Here is a 26,761-nt window from a genome sequence, read left to right as displayed (position 1 = left end):
TGATTCATCATGTTTATGTTGAGTCAGGTAGAACTCCGCCTCAAAGGATTACAGCTCATTCAACTAGGTCAGTCTCTACTTATTGGGCATTTAGGAATGAAGCTTCGGTTGATCAGATTTGCAAAGCAGCAACTTTTTCTTCTTTGCATACTTTTACTAAATTCTACCATTTTGATGTGTTTTCTTCCTCAGAAGCAGTCTTTGGTAGAAAAGTACTTCAGGCAGCTGTTTCAGTTTGATTCTTCTGCTTATATTTTCAGTTTTTTTCATTATAAGATTTAAACTTTGTTTTGGGTGTGGATTATTTTTCAGCGGAATTGGTTGTCTTTATTTTATCCCTCCCTCTCTAGTGACTCTTGCGTGGAAGATCCACATCTTGGGTAGTCATTATCCCATACGTCACTAGCTCATGGACTCTTGCTAATTATATGAAAGAAAACATAATTTATGTAAGAACTTACCTGATAAATTCATTTCTTTCATATTAGCAAGAGTCCATGAGGCCCACCCTTTTTTTGTGGTGGTTATGATTTTTTTGTATAAAGCACAATTATTCCAATTCCTTATTTTTTATGCTTTCGCACTTTTTTCTTATCACCCCACTTCTTGGCTATTCGTTAAACTGATTTGTGGGTGTGGTGAGGGGTGTATTTATAGGCATTTTGAGGTTTGGGAAACTTTGCCCCTCCTGGTAGGAATGTATATCCCATACGTCACTAGCTCATGGACTCTTGCTAATATGAAAGAAATGAATTTATCAGGTAAGTTCTTACATAAATTATGTTTTTCCATGTAACTAGGCTACATGTTGACATTCTAAGTGACAAACCTGTCCAAAATTAAGTTATCCTGACCATAGTAAAGGAGACGATTAGACTCAGTTGATAGCCTCATTCAGATACAAGCCCACAATAGAATGTAAGTAGAGCAAAATCAGCAAGGTCAGAGTATGATATGTTCCACTTATTTGCTCCTTGAAACAGGGGTTGGTACATAATAATATAGGCATAAGGAGATTTTAAGGTGTTTTGTAGGAGTATACTTATATATAGTAACCGAGTTTAAGCCAACTAAAATTTTACAGAGGGGATAAATTACCCATCTTAGGTTATGAAAGTAGGGTTCTCATCTATGTAGATAATGCAAGAGACTGTTCAGAAGAATTACCAAGAGAGAAATCTGACGTCTTTGATTAAAGGCTGCTTTAAAAATGTTTTGTGCGTTACTGGTTTTTGGTACTTTCCAAAGAATATGATCAGGTGCTGATAAGTATCTATTAATTTTAAGTTCTGATGGTAATAGCGTGTGTGTCCCCTGTATTCTGGCTCACCTAGAATAGTGTTCCTTTAAATGTGGGACAAACAGATTGCATAAAAGGCAAGATAGGGTAAAACTGTTCACAGATCCTTTTTCGCTCAGGCGGAAAGATAAGAAAGGGGAAGTGTAAGTGCAGATGCAAAAGAATTAGACAGATAAGTTCTAAACTTGAAACAGACAGGCTAACATTACAGTGTCACATCGATCTTCCCCTAATGAACCTTCCTTCACTTGACGCTAACTCCAAGCACACAGACTAAGCAAGTAAACCAATCACACAAACAGGACATACCAATCAACCAATCCCAACCATAAAATTACCTAGAGTCTTAGCATTCGTGGCACCACGCCACTGGATTACATAACACCGCTACAATATTTATACCATTAGTCCAGTCCATTGATTATAATAATAGTAGGGTGTTCAGCTACATATCTACTATCTAAGGACATTCAAAAGGGTTACAGAGCAATATCTGGCGTCGCCCATAAGAGGCTGTTCTGATTTTATGCATTTCTTGTTGTGGCGCTTTCTAATAAACATAATCAAGTTTTGGCAAAAGAGTGTTATGCCTAGGTACTAAGAAGAACAGCATGTGAGTCAGGATTTAACACCCTAGATCAATCAAGGTGATGTTCCGTTAAATATGGAGCAGGCAACTTGCAGTGGAGCCAGCAGGGGGATGGGGAAGGGAAAGTATGATTGCAGATACAAGAAAATTAAACATATAACATTTGAACCTGAGAACGGCAGTCTGACATCACACTGCTTCACCAGCTCGATCTATCTAAGAGCATTGAACATATTTACATAATAAATGGGTTCAGTTCAAAAATCCATATGAAGTCCTGCACAACTTAGCATTGTATTTTGTTCAGACTGCCGGGGTCAGCCAGGTTAATCCCAACACCATCTGAGTCAGCCTGTGTACGATCCTGCCACTCTAGCCGATACCAATTCTGCCCCGAACCAGCGATCGGCTGCGCAAGTCTGGCAGCCAGCTAACATAGAACACAGGGCGGCCTGGGAAAAGTAACCCCATTGAGAAAAAACGCTGTGGACATTGATGAGTGCGTGTAAATGCGTTGTTTTCGCCTATGTTGTAGGTAGGTGGGCATATCGGGGTCAGCTTAGTGCAATGTCCTGGGTGATAAACCTGCAGCGGGTCAGCAGAGTAAGGCAGTGTAGGACAAATTCCACTGTTTCCTCGAGCAGTACCGGGAACTGTAGTATAAAAAGCTGCGGGCTCTATCAACTCTTGCATGAAGTTTGACGTGCTACTTGCTTTCCCATCATCCAAAATGGGGTTCACTGCTTCTTGTTCCAGGGTTGGCGCCAACTCTTTCCCAGCACATCGCCGAGCCCCGCCATCTGGGGTCCGGGCCAGTTGCTGCCGAATTACATCACTTAGGCTTGAGCATTGAGCAGTGAGGGAATCAAATAAGGGTATGAATATGTCCGAGATTTTAGTCAGCAATGGTTCAGCTGCACACTGCATGGCTATAGCGGGTACATGCGGTGGGTAAAGTCTTAAATGTTTCTTTAATGTGCCTTCCGGGGTAGAAGAGATGGATTTTCTTTTGTTCGTATGAAGTTCCCGGACAGCTTAATCTGTCAAGGGAGGCACGAATGGCAAGGAATAGTGGCAATTATTCTAAATAATCCAAGTTTTTCTGCAGAGCAAAAGAAACCTGCCACCATCCTAGAGAGCCGCCCACCGGAAGTCGAGAAATTCCTGTTTTAATGTGATAAATGTTTTAAGGGAATGACCATCAAAAACCTTAAAAATAGGTATAAAGGTGTGTTTTTTTTCTTATTTTAATCCAGTTAATATATGTGAAAATACAAAACTCTTATTACCTATTAAAGGCATGAGAGGAGAAGGAGCAGAGGAAAGGTTGGGATATTTGCGCATAAAGGTATGCCATATTTTTAAAGTCTCAAATATGAGGGTTACAAGTTAAATTTTTGTTTCTATCTTTTGAAGGTATCCAACATTGATCTTTTAAATTTTTAGTCTTCTTCTAAATTCACCCATAGCTTATGTGGCGATTGGAAATTCCATTGTGTGATTCAAGATAAATGAGTGGCCTGATAGTAGAACAGGATATTGGGAGCGCCCAGCCCCCATTTTTTTTATTGGTCTGTATAATATTGTTTTCTCCTGTTAAGTGTAGTCAGTCCACGGGTCATCCATTACTTATGGGATATTAACTCCTCCCCAACAGGAAGTGCAAGAGGATCACCCAAGCAGAGCTGCTATATAGCTCCTCCCCTCTACGTCACACCCAGTCATTCTCTTGCACCCAACTAATAGATAGGATGTGTGAGAGGACTGTGGTGATTAAACTTAGTTTTTTATATCTTCAATCAAAAGTTTGTTATTTTAAACGACACCGGAGTGTGTTGTTTCCTTCTCAGGCAGAATTTGAAGAAGAATCTACCTGAGTTTTTGTATATGATCTTAGCGGACGTAACTAAGATCCGTTTGCTGTTCTCGGCCATTCTGAGGATTAAGGTAACTTCAGATCAGGGGACAGCGGGCAGGTTCACCTGCAAAGAGGTATGTTGCAGTATATTATTTTCTAAGGAATGGAATTGACTTTGAAAATACTGCTAATACCGATATAATGTAAGTACAGCCTTAAATGCAGTAGTAGCAACTGGTATCAGGCTGACATGTATGTATGTTTACACTTAAGTATTTCTGGGGAATGGCACTTCACTGGGAAAATACTGTATGCATATAACTTTTAGCCTAACTTGCAGTGTGAGCGACTAGCAGCAGGCTTTTTAATGACATTTCATATATTAGATTTTAAACGTTTACTGGCATGTTAAATCGTTTAATTATCTGAGGTACTTGGTGAAAATTGTTTTGGGCTTTATTTTCCACATGGCTGTCGTTTATTTTAAATTAAAACCGTTTACTGAGCTTCCCTCACTGTTGTAGTGTGAGTGGGAGGGGCCTATTTTGGCGCTTTTACTACGCATCAGAAATTCAGTCACAGTCTGTCTTTTTCTCCCTGCATGATCCAGGACGTCTCCACAGAGCTCAGGGGTCTTCAAAACTAGTTTTGAGGGAGGTAATCACTCACAGCAGACCTGTGAGACTGTGCTTGACTGTGATAAAAACACTTATATTGTCAATTGTTATACGTTTTTTTTCTGATATTAAGGGTTAATCATCCATTGCTAATGTGTGCAATCCTTTGCTAAATTTGGTTTATATAACTAATCCGGTTCATTTTTATTCAACTGTGTCAGTTTTTTGTGTGCTTCTTAAAGGCACAGTAACGTTTTTACATATTGCTTGTAAATTTAGTTGAAAAGTATTTCCAAGCTTGCTAGTCTAATTGCTAGTTTGTTTAAACATGTCTGACACAGAGGAAACTCTTTGTGCAATATGTTCAAAAGCCAAGGTGGAGCCCAATAGAAATTTATGTACTAATTGCATTGATGCTACTTTAAATAAAAGTCAATCTGTACATGTTAAGCAACATTCACCAGACAACGAGGGGGAAGTTATGCCGACTAACTTGCCTCACGTGTCAGTACCTGCATCTCCCGCTCAGGAGGTGCGTGATATTGTAACGCCAAGTACATCAGGGCGGCCATTACAAATCACTTTACAAGACATGGCTAATGTTATGACTGAAGTTTTGTCTAAATTGCCAGAACTTAGAGGTAAACGAGATCACTCTGGGATGAGTATACTGATAATGATAGGGCCATGTCTGATACTGCGTCACAATTTGCAGAGCATGAGGACGGAGAGCTTCATTCTGCGGGTGACGGATCTGATCCAAATAAATTGGATTCAGACATTTCAAATTTTAAGTTTAAGCTGGAAAACCTCCGTGTATTGCTAGGGGAGGTGTTATCGGCTCTGAATGATTGTAACACAGTTGCAATCCCAGAGAAAATGTGTAGGTTGGATAAATATTTTGCGGTACCGACGAGTACTGACGTTTTTCCTATACCTAAGAGACTTACTGAAATTATTACTAAGGAGTGGGACAGACCCGGTGTGCCTTTCTCACCCCCTCCTATATTCAGAAAAATGTTTCCAATAGACGCCACCACACGGGACTTATGGCAAACGGTCCCTAAGGTGGAGGGAGCAGTTTCTACTTTAGCTAAGCGTACCACTATCCCGGTGGAGGATAGCTGTGCCTTTTCAGATCCAATGGATAAAAAGTTAGAGAGTTACCTTAAGAAAATGTTTGTTCAACAAGGTTTTATATTACAACCCCTTGCATGCATTGCGCCTGTCACGGCTGCGGCAGCATTTTGGTTTGAGTGGAAGAGACCCTTGACTCAGCGACATTAGATGAGATTTCGCTTAAGCTTAAAACCCTTAAGCTAGCTAATTCATTTATTTCTGATGCCGTAGTACATTTAACTAAACTTACGGCTAAGAATTCCGGATTCGCCATTCAGGCACGCAGAGCGCTGTGGCTAAAATCCTGGTCAGCTGATGTAACTTCTAAATCGAAACTACTTAACATACCTTTCAAGGGGCAGACTTTATTCGGGCCCGGTTTGAAAGAAATTATCGCTGATATTACGGGAGGTAAAGGCCATGCCCTGCCTCAAGACAGAGCCAAACCCAGGGCTAGACAGTCTAATTTCCGTGCCTTTCGTAATTTCAAGGCAGGAGCAGCTTCAACTTCCTCTGCTCCAAAACAGGAAGGAGCTGTTGCTCGCTACAGACAAGGCTGGAAAACTAACCAGGCCTGGAACAAGGGCAAGCAGGCCAGAAAACCTGCTGCTGCCCCTAAGACAGCATGAAGTGAGGGCCCCCGATCCGGTAACGGATCTAGTGGGGGGCAGACTCTCTCTCTTCGCCCAGGCTTGGGCAAGAGATGTCCAGGATCCCTGGGCGTTGGAGATCATATCTCAGGGATATCTTCTGGACTTCAAAGCTTCTCCTCCACAAGGGAGATTTCACCTTTCAAGGTTGTCAACAAACCAGATAAAGAAAGAGGCGTTTCTACGCTGTGTACAAGACCTTTTACTATTGGGAGTGATCCATCCAGTTCTGCGGTCAGAACACGGACAAGGGTTTTACTCAAATCTGTTTGTGGTTCCCAAAAAAGAGGGAACCTTCAGACCAATATTGGATTTAAAGATCCTAAACAAATTCCTAAGAGTTCCATCATTCAAGATGGAAACTATTCGGACAATCTTACCCATGATCCAAAGAGGTCAGTACATGACCACAGTGGATTTAAAGGATGCTTACCTTCACATACCGATTCACAGAGAACATTACCGGTATCTAAGGTTTGCCTTCCTAGACAAGCATTACCAGTTTGTAGCTCTTCCCTTCGGGTTGGCTACGGCTCCAAGAATCTTTACAAAGGTTCTGGGCTCTCTTCTGGCGGTACTAAGACCGCGAGGAATTTCGGTAGCTCCGTACCTAGACGACATTCTGATACAAGCGTCAAGCTTTCAAACTGCCAAGTCTCATACAGAGTTAGTACTGGCATTTCTAAGATCTCATGGGTGGAAAGTAAACGAGGAGAAGAGTTCTCTCTTACCACTCACAAGAGTTCCCTTCTTGGGGACTCTTATAGATTCTGTAGAAATGAAAATTTACCTGACAGAGGACAGGTTAACAAAGCTTCTAAATGCTTGCCGTGCCCTTCATTCCATTCAACACCCGTCAGTGGCTCAATGCATGGAGGTAATCGGCTTAATGGTAGCGGCAATGGACATAGTTCCTTTTGCACGCCTGCACCTCAGACCGCTGCAATTGTGCATGCTAAGTCAGTGGAATGGGGATTACTCAGATTTGTCCCCTACGCTGAATCTGGATCGGGAGACCAAAGATTCTCTTCTATGGTGGCTTTCTCGGCCACATCTGTCCAGGGGGATGCCCTTCAGCAGGCCAGACTGGACAATTGTAACAACAGACGCCAGCCTACTAGGTTGGGGCGCTGTCTGGAATTCCCTGAAGGCTCAGGGATCATGGACTCAAGAGGAGAGTCTCCTTCCAATAAACATTCTGGAATTGAGAGCAGTTCTCAATGCCCTTCTGGCTTGGCCTCAGTTAGCAACTCTGAGGTTCATCAGGTTTCAGTCGGACAACATCACGACTGTGGCTTACATCAACCATCAGGGAGGGACAAGGAGTTCCCTAGCGATGATGGAAGTATCAAAGATAATTCGCTGGGCAGAGTCTCACTCTTGCCACCTGTCAGCGATCCACATCCCAGGAGTGGAGAACTGGGAGGCGGATTTCCTAAGTCGCCAGACTTTTCATCCGGGGGAGTGGGAACTTCATCCGGAGGTCTTTGCCCAAATACTTCGACGTTGGGGCAAACCAGATATGGATCTCATGGCGTCTCGCCAGAACGCCAAGCTTCCTTGTTACGGGTCCAGGTCCAGGGACCCGGGAGCGGTCCTGATAGATGCTTTGACAGCACCTTGGACCTTCAGGATGGCTTATGTGTTTCCACCCTTCCCGATGCTTCCTCGTTTGATTGCCAGGATCAAACAGGAGAAAGCATCGGTGATTCTAATAGCGCCTGCGTGGCCACGCAGGACCTGGTATGCAGATCTAGTGGACATGTCATCCTGTCCACCTTGGTCTCTGCCTCTGAGACAGGACCTTCTAATTCAGGGTCCTTTCAAACATCAAAATCTAATTTCTCTGAAGCTGACTGCATGGAAATTGAACGCTTGATTTTATCAAAGCGTGGATTTTCGGAGTCAGTAATTGATACCTTAATACAGGCTAGGAAACCTGTTACCAGGAAAATTTACCATAAGATATGGCGTAAATACTTACACTGGTGCGAATCCAAGAGTTACTCATGGAGTAAGGTTAGGATTCCTAGGATATTGTCTTTTCTACAAGAAGGTTTAGAAAAGGGTTTATCTGCAAGTTCCTTAAAGGGACAGATCTCAGCTCTGTCCATTCTTTTACACAAACGTCTGTCAGAAGTTCCAGACGTTCAGGCTTTTTGTCAGGCTTTGGCTAGGATTAAGCCTGTGTTTAAGACTGTAGCTCCACCGTGGAGTTTAAACTTAGTTCTTAACGTTTTACAGGGGGTTCCGTTTGAACCCCTTCATTCCATTGATATCAAGCTGTTATCTTGGAAAGTTCTGTTTTTAATGGCTATTTCCTCGGCTCGTAGAGTCTCTGAGTTATCAGCCTTACATTATGATTCTCCTTATCTGATTTTTCATTCAGATAAGGTAGTTCTGCGTACTAAACCTGGGTTCTTACGTAAGGTAGTCACTAACAAGAATATCAATCAAGAGATTGTTGTTCCATCATTGTGCCCTAACCCTTCTTCAAAGAAGGAACGACTTCTGCACAATCTAGACGTAGTCCGTGCCCTGAAATTTTATTTACAGGCAACTAAAGATTTTCGCCAAACTTCTTCCCTGTTTGTCGTTTATTCTGGACAGAGGAGAGGTCAAAAAGCATCTGCTACCTCTCTATCCTTTTGGCTTCGTAGCATAATACGTTTAGCCTATGAGACTGCTGGACAGCAACCTCCTGAAAGGATTACAGCTCATTCTACTAGAGCTGTGGCTTCCACTTGGGCCTTTAAGAATGAGGCCTCTGTTGAACAGATTTGCAAGGCTGCAACTTGGTCTTCTCTTCATACTTTTTCCAAATTTTACAAATTTGACACTTTTGCTTCTTCGGAGGCTGTTTTTGGGAGAAAGGTTCTTCAGGCAGTGGTTCCTTCCGTATAAAGATCCTGCCTGTCCCTCCCGTCATCCGTGTACTTTAGCTTTGGTATTGGTATCCCATAAGTAATGGATGACCCGTGGACTGACTACACTTAACAGGAGAAAACATAATTTATGCTTACCTGATAAATTCCTTTCTCCTGTAGTGTAGTCAGTCCACGGCCCGCCCTGTTTTTTATGGCAGGTCTAAATTTTAAATTATACTCCAGTCACCACTGCACCCTATAGTTTCTCCTTTCTCGTTTGGTTTTCGGTCGAATGACTGGGTGTGACGTAGAGGGGAGGAGCTATATAGCAGCTCTGCTTGGGTGATCCTCTTGCACTTCCTGTTGGGGAGGAGTTAATATCCCATAAGTAATGGATGACCCGTGGACTGACTACACTACAGGAGAAAGGAATTTATCAGGTAAGCATAAATTATGTTTTTTTCATTCCAGGTTTATGTTTTTCCCAAATAAATTAATCAATCCATGTCTGTAGTGATATAAGATATGGTTTGAAAGAGGCAGTGGGGCTGCTTGAAATAGATATAATATTTTTGGGAGTATGGACATCTTAACAACTGCTATCCTACCTAACCATGATAAGCCCAAATATGATAGCCATGAAGGTCCTATTATGGCTCTTATACCTTTTACTTAAATCACAATGCGTGTCTATATGTTAGACTGAGGTATGTGTGAGGTGTTTTATAGGGCTCTTGGGTTTTGGGAATCTTTTCCGCCTCCTAGTAGTACAGAAGAGTAATTTCCAGGAGAAATGGATTGTGGATTCTCGCCCCCATGAAATAAATAAATTTATTAGGTAAGCATAATATGTTTTTGTTTGTATTATAGATCGCACTTGGTTTCAGACACCTACAACTCCTCAAGATAAAGGGCTAAGGAGAATGAAGTCCTCTCCAGAGTTTGTACCTCCTGATAAACCTCCAGCAAAAACACAATGGATACCAGATGAGACTGAAATTACCTGCATGGTCTGTAAAAATGAGAGATTCACTATGGTAAGAACAAAATGTTTCCTAGTGGATCCAGTGTCTTTTCATTGAAAAGTTGAAAGTAAATTAGTGAAAACTGCCAGTATTTTGACTATTTTTGTCCACATTTTTGCTATGATGTTTCCCACCACTTTTTATCAAATTGTTTACAGATTATTGAAAGCCTCTTATATTCTATAAATGTAATTTTATTATAAACGCTAATTTTTTTGTTTTTTCGCTATGAGATTTGGGTGATGATGAAGACTTTGCTTTATACCTGAATCATTTAACGCACCTTGCTTTAAATAATTTTTTAAAGGCACAGTAAAGTCAATATTAGACCTTCGTGATTTAGATCGATTGTGCAATTTTTTTAAACAATTTTCTCATTTACTTCTATCAAATCTGTTTTGTTCTCTTGGTATCCTTATTTAGGTAGGCTCAGGAGCAGGAATGCACTACTAGCTAGCTTGTGATTGGTGGCTCACCAGATGTGTTTATCTAGCTCCAATTAGTGCATTGTTGCTCCTGAACCCATGTAGGTTTACCCTTTAATGAAGAATACCAAGAGAATAAAGCAAATTCGGTTGTAGAAGTAAATGGAAAAGTTGTTTAAAAACTGCATGTTCTATCTGAATCATTAAATATTAATTTTGACTTTATTACTCTTTAAACCTTTAATGGCATCGACATGACATACAGGTAGTATGTCATAGGTAATATGAGCCATCAAATAAGTATAAAAGGCATTTTTGTTTTTACTGATTAGCCTTAAGGGACAGTCTAGTCCAAAATAAACTTTCATGATTCAGATAGGGCATGTAATTTTAAACAATTTACTTTTATCACCAATTTTGCTTTGTTCTCTTGGTATTCTTAGTTGAAAGCTAAACCTAGGAGGTTCATATGCTAATTTCTAAGCCCTTGAAGGCTGCCTCTTGTCTAAGGGGAATTTTTACAGTTTTTCACCACTAGAGGGTGTTAGTTCATGTGAGTCATATAGATAACACAGTGCTCACGCACATGGAGTTCCTATGAGCCAGCACTAGTTGGCTAAAATGCAAGTCTGTCAAAAGAACTGAAATAAGGGAGCTGTTTGCAGAAGGTTAGATACAAGATAATCACAGAGGTAAAAAGTATATTTATATACTGCTGGTTCTGCAAAACTAGGGAATGGGTAATAAAGGGGTTATCTATCTTTTAAAACTATAAAAATTCTGGTGTAGACTGTCCATTTAGTCAACTATCAATTGGTGCAATTTAATTAGCTTCTACTTTTGCAAACCTTAATTAGAACAATTGTTTTAAACTGGTCCTGTGAGGTAGGCACTTAGTTGCACTACACCACTATATAATGACAAAACTTAATGCAGAAATATCTCCTTAAGATGGTGGATGACTGAGGATAATGCAATATAGATAATTACAGTAGTTAAAATAAATTGCTAATTTATCACCACCCATATATTTGTGATTGGGATCTATTTATATAAACTTGAATCATCAGCAGCTTTAGAATTTTTAAAACATTCTGAAATATCTTGTGTTGCTGTACTGTATGCAGCTTTTGCAGTGTTCCAATATAGTAACATATATTATCAGAGCCTGAACTATATTAGAACAGATGAACACCTTGTTTCCTGCAATTGTTTTTAATGGTCTTATTATACCTACCACTTTTCTTATTTGGAGGAGCCAATCTGGAGATGGCAGCACTTGCCACTGTCATTGTGTTGACAAAATCTCCATTGTTTAATGTGAGCAGAAAAGATGATGAACTGCAAATTAGGGAGATATTTGTAATAAGGTTAGCCTTGGGAAGCCTTTATATTGCAAAGTTCTTTTACTATGCACAATTACATCATAATAATTTTATATTACAATATCAAACTGTTAACCTCTCCTTGAATAAAATGCACCTGTATCATCACATTTGTGAGTCTAGAAAGCTCAAGTTTGACTATGATGTTGTGTTACTCTGACATGATTTTTTTGTTTTCGTTAACCTAATTTCATTCATGTAGTTTAATCGCAGACATCATTGTAGACGTTGTGGAAGACTGGTTTGCAGTTCCTGCTCCATGAAGAAGATGGTAGTTGAAGGATGTCGAGAAAACCCAGCCCGTGTGTGTGATCAATGTCACAACTATTTCTCAACTAAGTAAGTGTTCTGGGCAGTTGTAACTGTAGAAGAAGATTTTTTTTATTATTTAGAACCAGCATAATAATAAAATAACAAACCATTAAAATATTTTAGAAGTATCAGTAATTATGGTATTTCATTTGATCTGACTCCATAAGTTACATAAAGGTGAAAGCATGAAATCGGCGCTGCAAAATAAACAAGCTAAGTTGTAAAGGAGTTTGTGACAAACATGCTTACAATGTGAGGCAAATTAGATGATATCGTTTTTATTTACAATGGATGCTTTCTGAGGTAGAAAAAAGTATATTTTAAGTTTTGTGAGACACCCGTCAAAAATGAACATTCCAACTGCTTTACCAATCAAGTGCTAGGACTTCAGTTTTACTGGTTACAATCTAAAGCTCTTTGCTTAGGTGATATGCTGCGAGTTTTTGATCATCTGATTCTGACCCTTAGGCCCTGATGATGAAAAGTGCTGCGATGCGACAATATATTCATAGGAATCCGCTGTGATGTTGAGAGAGCTGGTGAAATATTCCAAGCTGCCAACATCTATATTAACTGGTGGCATTGCCGAGAGGCGGTTTACTGAACATCCCAATGGCCAACTATAACTATGTGCCCCTAAATGAACAGAACTCACCACTGCAAACTAACCCTACACTACTTAACCCTTAAACCACTAATAGCCCACCACAATAATCCGTCTACTTTCTTACCCCTACACCACAACCCCCAAACCTATTAACCCCTAATCCGCCACAACCGCCAATGCAATAAGCCCCCTAACCTAATAACACCTAATCTGCCAAACACCCCAATGCAATAAGCCCCCTAACCTAATAACACCTAATCTGCCAAACACCCCAATGCAATAAGCCCCCTAACCTAATAACACCTAATCTGCCAAACACCCCAATGCAATAAGACCCCTAACTTAATAACACCTAATCTGCCAAACACCCCAATGCAATAAGCCCCCTTACCTATTAACCCCTAATCTGCCAAACACCCCAATGCAATAAGCCCCCTTACCTATTAACCCCTAATCTGCCACAACCCCCGACACAGTAAGCCCCTAACCCATTAACCCCTACACCGCCACAACCCCCGAACGCTAACTACTCCTACACTACTTCTACCCAACACCTAACCTCCCCCTCACCTCTAAGCCTAACGCCTCCTAAGTTACAAGCTATAACAAACACTAAATTTACACAAACTTAAAAAAAAAACTAACTTTACAGAAAAAAAATACTACCAAAAATAAAAAAAACAGTTATGCCTATAATAAAACTAAGGACCCCTTTAGGATACTAACACTATAAGTTACTATAACAATAGCCCTTAGAATGGCTTTTTGTAGGGCATTGCCCTAAAGCGACTTAGCACTTTTTCATATAAAAACTACAACCCCATTGTACAATAAAAGTAACACCCCCCCCCCCCCCCAAAAAAAAGCCAAACTTAAAAAAAACCTCCCTATCCTAAAAAAAGGGCATTAAGTGACATTGCTCTTTGAATGGCATTTGGTAGGGCAGTGCCCTAAAGAAATTATAGCTCTTTTGTTGCTCAAAAAACAACAACGTGTTCTTAAAAGAAATCTTATCTTAAAAAAAAAAGGTTGCCCTGAAAAAGGCATTTGGTAGGTCATTGCTCTAAAGTGATTTAAGCTCTTTTTGGAATTTATAAAAAAAAAACAATAAAGCCCTATTCTAAAAATAAATCCTGTACTAAAAACAACTTAAAAGGGATCAAAAAGCCCGGAGACGGGGCATAGCCGTGCACGTGGATGGACGCACTGCTGTGAAGCTCCGTGGCCTTTCACAGTCATTTGGCCCATAAACTTACTTATTCTAGGTGCAAAGTGAAGACAGCCTCCCTGAACACCCGGGGAACAAGCTGGTGATAAAACTGTCATGCTGACCGAAACGGTAATCGACTGCTCAGTCCCGGCTGAAAGTTCAGGTCGCCATTTTAAAAAATTGGGCCTGAATTACAAATGGCACACACGCCCAGATAAACAAATGGACTATCCAGTCATCACAGCAGATCCTTCAAATGTGGAGGAGTTACACGACCGCTAAGCACCGGATCAATAGACGTCAGGGTAAGACTTGACCCTAGGCGTTCTAGATCTGCGCCCATTAACCAACCACATGGCTAGTAAAAACAACACTACTCTGCATGTCTAAGTGTGAAAGTGGTCACGCTACCCAACCTAACTACTTTATTCATATATATTCATAAAAGTCTGCATGGGAGATATGTGATAAGCTGGTTTCTATCAGAGGAAAGGTATTACTTTATAATAACACAAACAGCACTTTAAGCCAGATTCTGGGGTGAGCTGTTTGCGCTCAGATTATAAAGGGGTCCCAAATGTAAGCTTATAGATGGATTCTTGAAAGACGTTATACTCAGCTGAACAGACAAAATCTGTTCCGGTACCCTATCAGTGATATTTTCAGTAACAGATGCTCTGGCAGGGTTAAAAACAAGCACTAAATTCAGGGCTCTAAGTAGATAGCTGCCATTTTATTCACCATAATAAAGCTACACCTCCACTTTCTCTGCATATGGCAGCGAGGAAATCTAATAGACAGACCAAAAGAGCGAATTAATTGGAGGTGCCATCAGTAAGCTCCTACTTTTCCTTACAAGTGCAGACCTCCCATTCAGAGTCAATAAGTGATACACAATCTGACAAAATAGCATTTCAAGCTTCCGCACAAATTCCTCAGTCTTCCATAGAACAGCTAACTCAGATTCAAGATACAATAGCTGCCCTACCATCAAAATCAGACATTGCTGACCTAAAGTCCTTTATCAAAACTGAAATATCGTCCATTAAAAAAGATATCGGTGAATTGGGCTCCAGGATAGAATGCCTGGAGGAAGGGCAGGAAAGCATGGAGTCCATAGTCATAGTGATAATACTCAACACCTCAACTGCCAAGACTCAATAATTCAGGATTTGCAATTAAAGGTGGAAGATCTTGATGATAATAGGAATCGTCACAATAACTTGCGTATTAGAGGTACCCCTGAGGACATTACCTATGAAAATATAACCACATACCTACTGCAACTCTTTAAATTTCTGGCTCCATCATTGGAACTAACGGACTCTTCAATAGAAAGAGCGCATAGAGCTCTTCGTCCGAAGCCTAATCCAGACAGTCTAATCATGAAATTTGCCTTTTATCAACATAAGGAAACCATCTGGAAACAGGCAAGAGCACAAAGTCCTGTTATTTTCCAAGGTCAAACCCTCCAAGTATTTCAGGATCTATGTCCCACAACAATTGAAAAGAGACGCTCTCTCAAATTTATTACCACCACCCTACAGGAAAACAAAATACGATACAGATGGGGATTTCCATTTAGTCTCCTAATTCAAAAAGATGGTAAAACCTTCATCTACAAAGATTTGGAGGACCTTGACGCTTTGTCGAAGGGTCTCAACCTGTCATTCCCAAGCCTACAACATCAGACGCAAGATTCTCGTCATAAGAACTCAACCCCCCCGCCAAACTCAACGTGGTGACCAATGGACTCTTGTCTCCAAAAAGAAACTTAAAGACCCTTCAGTTAATTGAGGGGATGTACATCTGGAGCATCTCTTTGCTTGGGACCTTGGACAGTCACGTGAATGCAGGTCGTATGTTTATTGTATATGTTCCGAAATGTTTTCCCTGGCTTGCACTTCCTCCTTAAATTTACCATTAAACAATGTCAGTATTTCTAAATATAGAAAATTGAAAATATAAGTATACATGTATTATATACACTCTTATAGGATGGTTATATCAATACAATTTAGGCATAAGGCAGGATACAAATAGTCTACTCTACTGGGGGGTACACCTCCCCATTATATATAGCCTCATAGGTAGGAATAGGGAAGCTCTTCAATGGGAAAGTAGTCAGAAGACTCTCAACCAAGGGACACACAATGAAGCATTGGCTTGGACACATGTTATGCTACATAATGCCATGTATTTAAAAGTTTCACAATTATACGAAGGCTCTACTATAGTATAGTCTTCACTTGAGATAAGTTATAAGGGATTTTGGGTCCTAAAAGTTATTTAGGCTCTATGGTTTTCCCTCTATATTTAGTTGTTGTTATTTAATTATTTGTATATATAGATCTGGTGGGATTTGGAGGATATGAAACTAAACCAAATAGGTTAAAAATAGGTAAACTACGTTGGATTGTAGAAACTGTGTGGGCAGTTGATGTTCTTCTGTCCGTGTTATGTTATCAAACTTTGCAAATCTGTAAGAACGGAAATGTTTGACTTGTTAGATTAACTTGATTAGTGCACCCTTTCTTGTATAATAAGGGCCAAAGAATGTGAAACACATCCTCACATATGTTACTTTTGTTGAATCCAACATTATTGTTGTTTTTTTATATGCTATATATTTGTATCTTTCTCTCTCTTCTTGCTGATCTGTCTGTCCAGAAACGCCACAAAATAAGTAGCTGCGCAGTCGTTTCTGCACGTGCCTCACTTTTTTCAACAATACCCATAACATTCATTTACTTGCCCCTTTATGGCTAACTCGCGATACACCCACAAACCCTTAGACTCTAAGAATTCAGACAATTAATGCTAAGGGGCTAAACATCCCGGCTAAAAGATCCCAGGCGTTGCATGATTTTCAGAGGCATAAAGCAGACATAGTCTTTGTACAAGAAACTCATTTCATCAAAGGCAGGGAGCCAAAAATGTTTTCATTCAAATTCGGCACATGCTACTATGCTTCCCATACAAAATCCAAAAAGCAAGGGGTTGGGATTTTAATTAAGAAACATATCCCATTTTCAGTAATTAAATCGGTCAAGGATAAAGAGGGTAGATTTCTCATAATAGTAGGCCTACTTTATGGTCGCCCAGTTACACTAGTCTCTATATACTCTCCTAATTCCAAACAGTCTAAATTCATTAAAGGGCCACTGTAAGTAAATATTTTCTATGCCTGTTAGTAACTAACTACCCCAAATACGCTTTTTATCAATAGCATTTCATTAACATATCTCTACCGTATATCAGAAATCTTGTCTGCAAATGTAATTGTTTTCCAAACCCACTCTGTGGGTATCCTTTGCTCTGTACCAATCCGTTTACAATACCTAGGTTTCAAAATGGCGCTTTAAACACAAAGTTATTGGTTTAAGTATTTTGAACACACAGTGCTGAAAATAGTGGGCAGGATAACGTGACATCATCGGCGAATAAAAGATATAACTTTTAGAACGTTATGAAACTTCGTTTTGGAGAAAATATAGGTCAGTAGGTTTTAATTAATGTTTATTAACTTTAATATGTTAGTTGTTTAGCTTAAAAATTATAACAGAAAGTAATCCTTTAAAACTGTAACTAACCTACTTTTAGAACATCAAAAAGGAGTTCTGATACTCTGCGGAGACCTGAACATGCCTCTGAACCCACAACTTGATTGTTTGTCCTCACATTCTTCAGTACCTCACAGATTCACCGCACCAATGCTTACCTTAGAAATATGGTTGTTCATGACCTTTGGAGGGTCTCAAACCCGGAGAAAAGAGATTATACTTTCTATTCATACCCCCACAAACTCTATACAAGAATAGATTACATCTTTACCGATGTTACAGGACTAGCACTGTTTCACTCTACACAAATCTCCCCCCTTACCTGGTCTGATCATGCTTCTTTCTTGGATACATTAACTTGGCCTACCAAACCGATTTTAGACTATATATGGAGATTAGATGACTTTCTATTGTCAGACCCTTTAGTAGCACAACACATTTCAAAATCCATTACAGAATATTTTACCTTTAATACCACACAGGACCTAACCCAAGCTAATATATGGGAAGCCCATAAATGCGTGTTACGAGGGGAATTCATAGGCATAAAAGCCTCCTTATTGAAAAAAAAAACGTACTTATCTAGCATCCCTTTTAGCTAACATAGAATCATTAGAACAGAAACATAAGAAATCCCCAGAGGATCACCTCTTGCTAATCGCCCTGCAACAGGAAAGGGATAAACTAGCATCCTATTATAATAAAGAACACAAAAGACAAACTTTGAAATTGCAACAATCACATTATGAGGGACGGAATAAATCGGGAAGTGCTCTTGCACGCTATCTAAAACAAAAAACACATAAATCATATATTTTACGCATTAAAGATGACCAAAAGAACGAACATTTCTTTTCCAAATCCATAGCTAATACATTTAGGCATTACTATCAAAAATTGTATAATCTAAATAACCCGGCCAGTATATCTCCATTAGCACATGACACTAAATCTAGAGCAATAGCTACATTTCTAGCAGACCTTCACCTCCCTCAAATATCCTCTCACTAAAAATCTCAATTAGAAGAACCAATATCACTAGAGGAAATCAAAGCGGTTATCAAAGACCTTCCAAATGGCAAGACACCTGGTCCTGATGGATTTAGTAACAGATATTACAAACAATTTCAGGAGGAACTTTTACCCCACCTTACTCATTTTTTTAATTACATAGATGAATCTAAGTCATTATCCTCTAGTTCACTGGAGGCTCACATCATTTTACTACCAAAACCTAATAAACCTTTGGATCACCCATCACATTACAGACCAATCTCTCTTCTAAACTCTGATATAAAAATATTTGCGAAAGTGCTGGCCAACCGTATGAACTGTCTGTTGCCAGATATAATTCACCAGGACCAGGTAGGATTCATACCAAAGAGAGTGGCTAAAGACAACACGGTCAGGGCCTTAAATCTTATCCACTTTCTACAAGACAGAGGGATCCTTCTGTCTATAGATGCAGAGAAGGCCTTTGACCGTGTTGACTGGTTATTCTTAAGAGCTACATTGGAGCACATGGGCTTTGGCCCCAATCTTTTCCCTTTACTCTCAACCCAACGCCAAGCTACTAATAAATGGAACCCTGCCTGCCCCTTTTAATATAACCAATGGAACTCGCCAGGGCTGCCCCCTTTCTCCCCTTCTATTTGCGTGCTTTATTGAAACCATCGCGACTAAGATACGCCAAAACCCCAATATAAAGGGGAAACAAGTAGGTTCACATTCATATGTCCTCTCCCTTTTCGCGGATGATATTTTATTTTCACTCACCGACCCAGAACACTCTGTTCCCCCATTATTACAAGAATTTCACCTATTTCACACAATTTCCAATTTTAAGATCAATTCTACAAAATCTGAGGTGCTAAACATTAATCTAGATAATTCTACTCTTCTTAGAGTTAAACAAATGACCCCTTTTACATGCAAAAACACACTACACTACTTAGCAATAGACCTAGCAAATACACTCGAAGAAACCTTTACCAAGAACTATGAATCTATCAAAAAAACTATTGTTAGAGATCTCTCCTCATGGTTATCAAAAAGATTATCATGGTCAGTTAAAATAAACACCCTCAAAATGAACATATTTCCAAGATTGTTATATATACTCCAATCGCTGCCAATCCCACTGCCACCATCTTACCTTTTAAGTATTCAAAAAGCGTTTAGTGACTTTGTCTGGGCTAGAAAACCACCTAGAATTAACCATATCATTATGGTTTATCAGGTGGAATGGGTATCCCTAACATTACATTATACAGACAAGCCATCTTTTTACAAAGAATAGTAGATTGGCATATTCATTATAATCACAAAAGATGGGTACAATTGGAGCATTACATCTCAGGAGTCCCACACTTGGGCAGACTATGTTGGAGTTTAGAAAAACCACACCACAAGATGACACACAGCACCCCATTGATCTTGGAAACTTATGCTACATGGGAACAAATCCTTTCCAAAACTACATATATTTCTTCTAAACCGTCCTCTCTCACCTCACTCATAGACAATGGTCAATTCACAATAATTTTTTCATTCACATGATAACGTCAGACGACAAGATCCTCTCACAGAAAGACTTGCTGGACAAAGGGTATACCTATTTTCAAAATTGGTTTAACTACCCCACAGGGTACACCGGGTTCATCTCATCGCACGAGCAGAGCAGAAACATGGTCAGACCACTAACAAATTTCGAATCCCTATGCACCCGCTTTCCCATACTATATCGTTGATATATAAAATACTTACAACAAATCCCCCCGGCTATGTCCTTCCATATCTTGAGAGATGGGAAGATGATTTGGGAATAATAATTTTACCTCAAACAGGCACAACAATTTTTCAAAATATTACAAAAATGTCAGTTTCTCTCTCAATGGTTGAAATAAATGTAAAAATCCTGCACCGTTGGTACTTCACCCCCAAGAAAAATCATCGCTTATTCCATCACAGGTCAGACCGATGTTGGAGATGTGGTCATGGAGGTAGCAACATGGCCCATATGTGGTGGTGGTGGTGCAACACAATACAACATTTTTGGAGACTAGTCATAACTGAAATTGAGTTGATATTGGAGACTCAGTTTCCTTTGGACCCATTGGTGTGGTTGTTGTGCAGTCCCCCCAAAATTAAGCACAAACCATATAAAAAACTATTTTATGTGATGACGAATAGCATTAAGTTCCTAATAGCGAAAAACTGGAAGTGCAAGACAGCCCCAACATTATCGATGTGGTCTGGTAGAGTGTCAGAATTCTTAGAATTAGAGGAATACTACTATTTGAAAAATGATAAAATGAACATGTACGCGGAAATGCTCGCTACTTGGGAATACTATCTCAAACATAACACTCATAACCAAGACATCCTATCACGCTAGATTTTAAAAGTTCTCCACACTATATCAAACACGGGTATCTGTAACTATTAATTTTGTATATACGTGACCAATGAAAGTTTTGAGTGGGTTTTCGTGTCGGCGACGATAGTCAGCTCAACAACTAAGATATATACTTTGTTCTGGTGAGATTGATCAGCACTCCTTTCTCTTTCCTTCATTTCCTTCTCTGTTTCTATGCTCTTCTTTTCTTTTCACTCCTTCACACTTCTCTTATAACGTTTAGATTACACTTATGGTATGTAAATTAAAGGAAGGTATTTCAACTCTCTTCTAAACTATTTCTTGGTAAAATGTAACTGACAATGTTATCTTGACTGAACGGAGCTGAGTCTCCCAGATTGTAGTTTACCTTTTCATTTAATAAAGTCAGTTTAAAAAAAAAAAAAAAAAAAAATCCCAAAAATATTTGAACACTAAACCCAAAGTTTGTACTCACAAACATGACTCCACTCCAACCTTATCGCCAACTGCGGTGCTCCTCTTCATGGTGGGGACCAACTTCATCCTTGGGGCAAGGGTCCATCTTCATGGAGGTCCTTATATCTTCATCCATCTTCTGCCACACGGTGCGTTGTCTTCTGATCTTCCACCCCCAAGGTCCACTTCATGCGGTCACCCGCCACACACTGAATTTTGAATAGGAGGTACCCCCGTATATAGGTGTACCCTTGCATTCCTATTAGATGATTTTCAAATCTAGATTCAAATCAGCCAATACAATGAAAGCTTTTAAATTATATATTTATGTTTAAAATAATAAAATGAACAATCAAAAATAACTACATTTTTAATTAGATACAATACTTAAATTAAAATGCATTATACATGAAAATGCATATCAATTTGACATTGTATATCAAGTGTTTTTCTGGTGTGTAAGTGCATTGGTCCAATCAGATTTTGTTCTATGTTTGTTTTGTATATCTGATCTTTATCGGTCATGCTGACTGTTTTAATTTTGACCTTGATAAGGCCACTAAAATATTTTAGTTCATTTTAACAATAAGTACAAAATATCAGAGTTGCCCAAAATTGTTCCTTGAGAGCTTGTTTAGCTATTGATTATGGACAGGGCCTACAACTTTACTTGTCGACATCTACACTTCTCTACAATATTGGAGAGAAGTAGTGTTGTCTATTTCTCCTGTTAAGTGTAGTCAGTCCACGGGTCATCATTACTTCTGGGATATTAACTCCTCCCCAACAGGACGTGCAAGAGGATCACCCAAGCAGAGCTGCAATATAGCTCCTCCCCTCTACGTCACACCCAGTCATTCTCTTGCACCCAACTAATAGATAGGATGTGTGAGAGGACTGTGGTGATTATACTTAGTTTTTATATCTTCAATCAAAAGTTTGTTATTTTAAAACAGCACCGGAGTGTGTTGTTCCTTCTCAGGTAGAATTTGAAGAAGAATCTACCTGAGTTTTTGGATGATTTTAGCCGGCGTAGCTAAAATTCATTTTGCTGTTCTCGGCCATTCTGAGGAGTGAGGTAAACTTCAGATCAGGGGACAGCGGGCAGGTTCACCTGCAAAGAGGTATGTTGCAGTGTATTATTTTCTGAGGAATGGAATTGACTGAGAAAATACTGCCAATACCAATATAATGTAAGTTCAGCCTTAAATGCAGTAGTAGCAACTGGTATCAGGCTGTTTATGTATATATGTGTACACTTCAGTATTCTGGGGAATGGCACTTCTCTGGGTAATACTATATGCATATAATCTTTAGCCTTACTTGCAGTGGGAACGTCTAGCAACAGGCTGTTTAATGACATTTCATGATATTTGATTTTAAACGTTTTTGCTGGCATGCTAAATTGTTTAAATATCTGAGGTACTGGGTGAAAAATTGTTTTTGGGCACTGTTTTTCCACTTGGCTGTCGTTTCTTTTAATTTCAGACAGTTTACTGAACTTCCCTCACTGCTGTGGGTGAGGGGGAGGGGCCTATTTTGGCGCTTTTGCTACGCATCAAAAATTCAGTCAAAAGTCTTTTTCTCTTCCTGCATGATCCGGATCGTCTCTACAGAGCTCAAGGGTCTTCAAAAATTATTTTGAGGGAGGTAATCACTCACAGCAGACCTGTGAGATTGTGCTTTGACTGTGATAAAAAACGTTTATTATTTGTACATTTTTTTTCTGCTATTAAGGGTTAGTTATCCATTACTAATGGGGGCAATCCTTTGCTAAATTTATGCCTTTACTGGGAAAAATCTGATTGTTTTAATTTTTCCGGTTCCTTATTATTAAACTGTCATAGTTTTTTTCTGTGCTTCTTAAAGACACAGTGTGTTTTTCATATTACTTGTAAATTGAGTTGAAAAGTATTTCCAAGCTTGCTAGTTTAATTGCTAGTTTGTTAAACATGTCTGACTCAGAGGAATATCTCTGTGCTATATGTGCAAAAGCCAAGGTGGAGCCCAATAGAAATTTATGTACTAATTGCATTGATGCTACTTTAAATAAAAGTCAATCTGTACAAATTGAACATCATTCACCAAACTACGAGGGGGAAGTTATGCCGACTAACTTGCCTCACGTGTCAGTACCTGCATCTCCCGCTCGGGAGGTGCGTGATATTGTAACGCCGAGTACTTCAGGGCGGCCATTACAAATCACACTACAGGACATGGCTAATGTTATGACTGAAGTTTTGTCTAAATTACCAGAACTTAGAGGTAAGCGAGATCACTCTGGGGTGAGAACAGAGTGCGCTGATAATATTAGGGCCATGTCAGATACTGCGTCACAATTTGCAGAACATGAGGACGGAGAGCTTCATTCTGCGGGTGATGGATCTAATCCAAATAAACTGGATTCAGACATTTCAAATTTTAAGTTTAAGCTGGAAAACCTCCGTGTATTACTAGGGGAGGTCTTAGCGGCTCTGAATGATTGTAACACAGTTGCAATACCAGAGAAAATGTGTAGGTTGGATAAATATTTTGCGGTACCGTCGAGTACTGACGTTTTTCCAATACCTAAGAGACTTACTGAAATTGTTACTAAGGAGTGGGATAGACCCGGTGTGCCTTTCTCACCCCCTCCTATATTCAGAAAGATGTTTCCAATAGACGCCACCACACGGGACTTATGGCAAACGGTCCCTAAGGTGGAGGGAGCAGTTTCTACTTTAGCTAAGCGTACCACTATCCCGGTGGAGGATAGCTGCGCCTTTTCAGATCCAATGGATAAAAAATTAGAGGGTTACCTTAAGAAAATGTTTGTTCAACAAGGTTTTATATTGGAACCCCTTGCATGCATTGCGCCTGTCACGGCTGCAGCAGCATTTTGGTTTGAGTCTCTGGAAGAGACCCTTGAATCAGCTCCATTAGATGAGATTGCACACAAGCTTAAAACCCTTAAGCTAGCTAATTCATTTATTTCTGATGCCGTAGTACACTTAACTAAACTTACGGCTAAGAATTCCGGATTCGCCATTCAGGCACGCAGAGCGCTGTGGCTAAAATCCTGGTCAGCTGATGTTACTTCTAAATCTAAATTACTTAACATACCTTTCAAAGGGCAGACCTTATTCGGGCCCGGTTTGAAGGAAATTATCGCTGACATTACAGGAGGTAAAGGCCATGCCCTGCCTCAAGACAGAGCCAAACCTAGGGCTAGACAGTCTAATTTTCGTGCCTTTCGTAACTTCAAGGCAGGAGCAGCATCAACTTCCTCTGCACCAAAACAGGAAGGAGCTGTTGCTCGATACAGACAAGGCTGGAAACCTAACCAATCCTGGAACAAGGGCAAGCAGGCCAGAAAACCTGCTGCTGCTCCTAAGACAGCATGAAGTGAGGGCCCCCGATCCGGGAACGGATCTTGTGGGGGGCAGACTCTCTCTCTTCGCCCAGGCTTGGGCAAGAGATGTCCAGGATCCCTGGGCGTTAGAGATCATATCTCAGGGATATCTTCTGGACTTCAAAGCCTCTCCCCCAAAAGGGAGATTTCATCTTTCAAGGTTGTCAACAAACCAGATAAAGAAAGAGGCGTTTCTACGCTGTGTACAAGATCTTTTACTAATGGGAGTGATCCATCCGGTTCCACGGTCGGAACATGGACAAGGTTTTTACTCAAATCTGTTTGTGGTTCCCAAGAAAGAAGGAACCTTCAGACCAATCTTGGATTTAAAGATCCTAAACAAATTCCTAAGAGTTCCATCGTTCAAAATGGAAACTATTCGGACAATCTTACCCATGATCCAAAAGGGTCAGTACATGACCACAGTGGATTTAAAGGATGCCTACCTTCATATACCGATTCACAAAGATCATTACCGGTATCTAAGGTTTGCCTTCCTAGACAGGCATTACCAGTTTGTAGCTCTTCCATTCGGGTTGGCTACGGCTCCAAGAATCTTCACAAAGGTTCTGGGCTCTCTTCTGGCGGTGCTAAGGCAGCGAGGAATTTCGGTGGCTCCGTACCTAGACGACATTCTGATACAAGCGTCAAGCTTTCAAACTGCCAGGTCTCATACAGAGTTAGTACTGGCATTTCTAAAGTCAGTGGAATGGGGATTACTCAGATTTGTCCCCTACTCTGAATCTGGATCAAGAGACCAGAAATTCTCTTCTATGGTGGCTTTCTCGGCCACATCTGTCCAGGGGGATGCCATTCAGCAGACCAGATTGGACAATTGTAACAACAGACGCCAGCCTACTAGGTTGGGGCGCTGTCTGGAATTCCCTGAAGGCTCAGGGATCATGGACTCAGGAGGAGAGTCTCCTTCCAATAAACATTCTGGAATTGAGAGCAGTTCTCAATGCCCTTCTGGCTTGGCCTCAGTTAACAACTCGGGGGTTCATCAGGTTTCAGTCGGACAACATCACGACTGTAGCTTACATCAACCATCAAGGAGGGACAAGAAGCTCCCTAGCGATGATGGAAGTATCAAAGATAATTCGCTGGGCAGAGTCTCACTCTTGCCACCTGTCAGCGATCCACATTCCTGGAGTGGAAAACTGGGAGGCGGATTTCCTAAGTCGTCAGACTTTTCATCCGGGGGAGTGGGAACTTCATCCGGAGATCTTTGCCCAAATACTTCGACTTTGGGGCAAACCAGAGATAGATCTCATGGCGTCTCACCAGAACGCCAAGCTTCCTTGTTACGGATCCAGGTCCAGGGACCCGGGAGCAGTCCTGGTAGATGCTTTGACAGCACCTTGGACCTTCGGGATGGCCTATGTGTTTCCACCCTTCCCGATGCTTCCTCGATTGATTGCCAGGATCAAACAGGAGAGAGCATCGGTGATTCTCATAGCGCCTGCGTGGCCACGCAGGACCTGGTATGCAGATCTAGTGGACATGTCATCCTGTCCACCTTGGTCTCTGCCTCTGAGACAGGACCTTCTAATTCAGGGTCCTTTCAAACATCAAAATCTAATTTCTCTGAAGCTGACTGCTTGGAAATTGAACGCTTGATTTTATCAAAGCGTGGTTTTTCGGAGTCAGTTATTGATACCTTAATACAGGCTAGGAAGCCTGTTACCAGAAAGATTTACCATAAAATATGGTGTAAATACTTACATTGGTGAGAATCCAACAGTTACTCATGGAGTAAGGTTAGGATTCCTAGGATATTGTCTTTTCTACAAGAAGGTTTAGAAAAGGGTTTATCTGCTAGTTCCTTAAAGGGACAGATCTCAGCTCTGTCCATTCTTTTACACAAGCGTCTGTCAGAAGTTCCAGACGTTCAGGCTTTTTGCCAGGCTTTGGCCAGGATTAAGCCTGTGTTTAAAACTGTTGCTCCACCATGGAGCTTAAATTTAGTTCTTAACGTTTTACAGTGTGTTCCGTTTGAACCCCTTCA

At 40.3% G+C, this 26,761-nt stretch overlaps 1 protein-coding gene across 1 annotated transcript in view; it reads left to right on the top strand.

Moving 5' to 3' along the window:
* Positions 1–26,761, top strand: part of ZFYVE26 (zinc finger FYVE-type containing 26) — a gene marked incomplete at its 3' end in the record, with an annotated part of 634,764 nt that overhangs the window by 421,892 nt on the left and 186,111 nt on the right. The window contains 2 exon segments of the mRNA XM_053697844.1: positions 9,871–10,037; positions 12,038–12,174. Coding sequence (XP_053553819.1) covers positions 9,871–10,037; positions 12,038–12,174 — 304 coding nt within the window.

Source organism: Bombina bombina, chromosome 1, assembly GCF_027579735.1.
Source record: "Bombina bombina isolate aBomBom1 chromosome 1, aBomBom1.pri, whole genome shotgun sequence".
Lineage (NCBI taxonomy): Eukaryota > Metazoa > Chordata > Amphibia > Anura > Bombinatoridae > Bombina > Bombina bombina.
The sequence above is the reverse complement of the archived record's forward strand: the minus strand, read 5'-3'. Positions and strand labels throughout refer to the sequence as shown.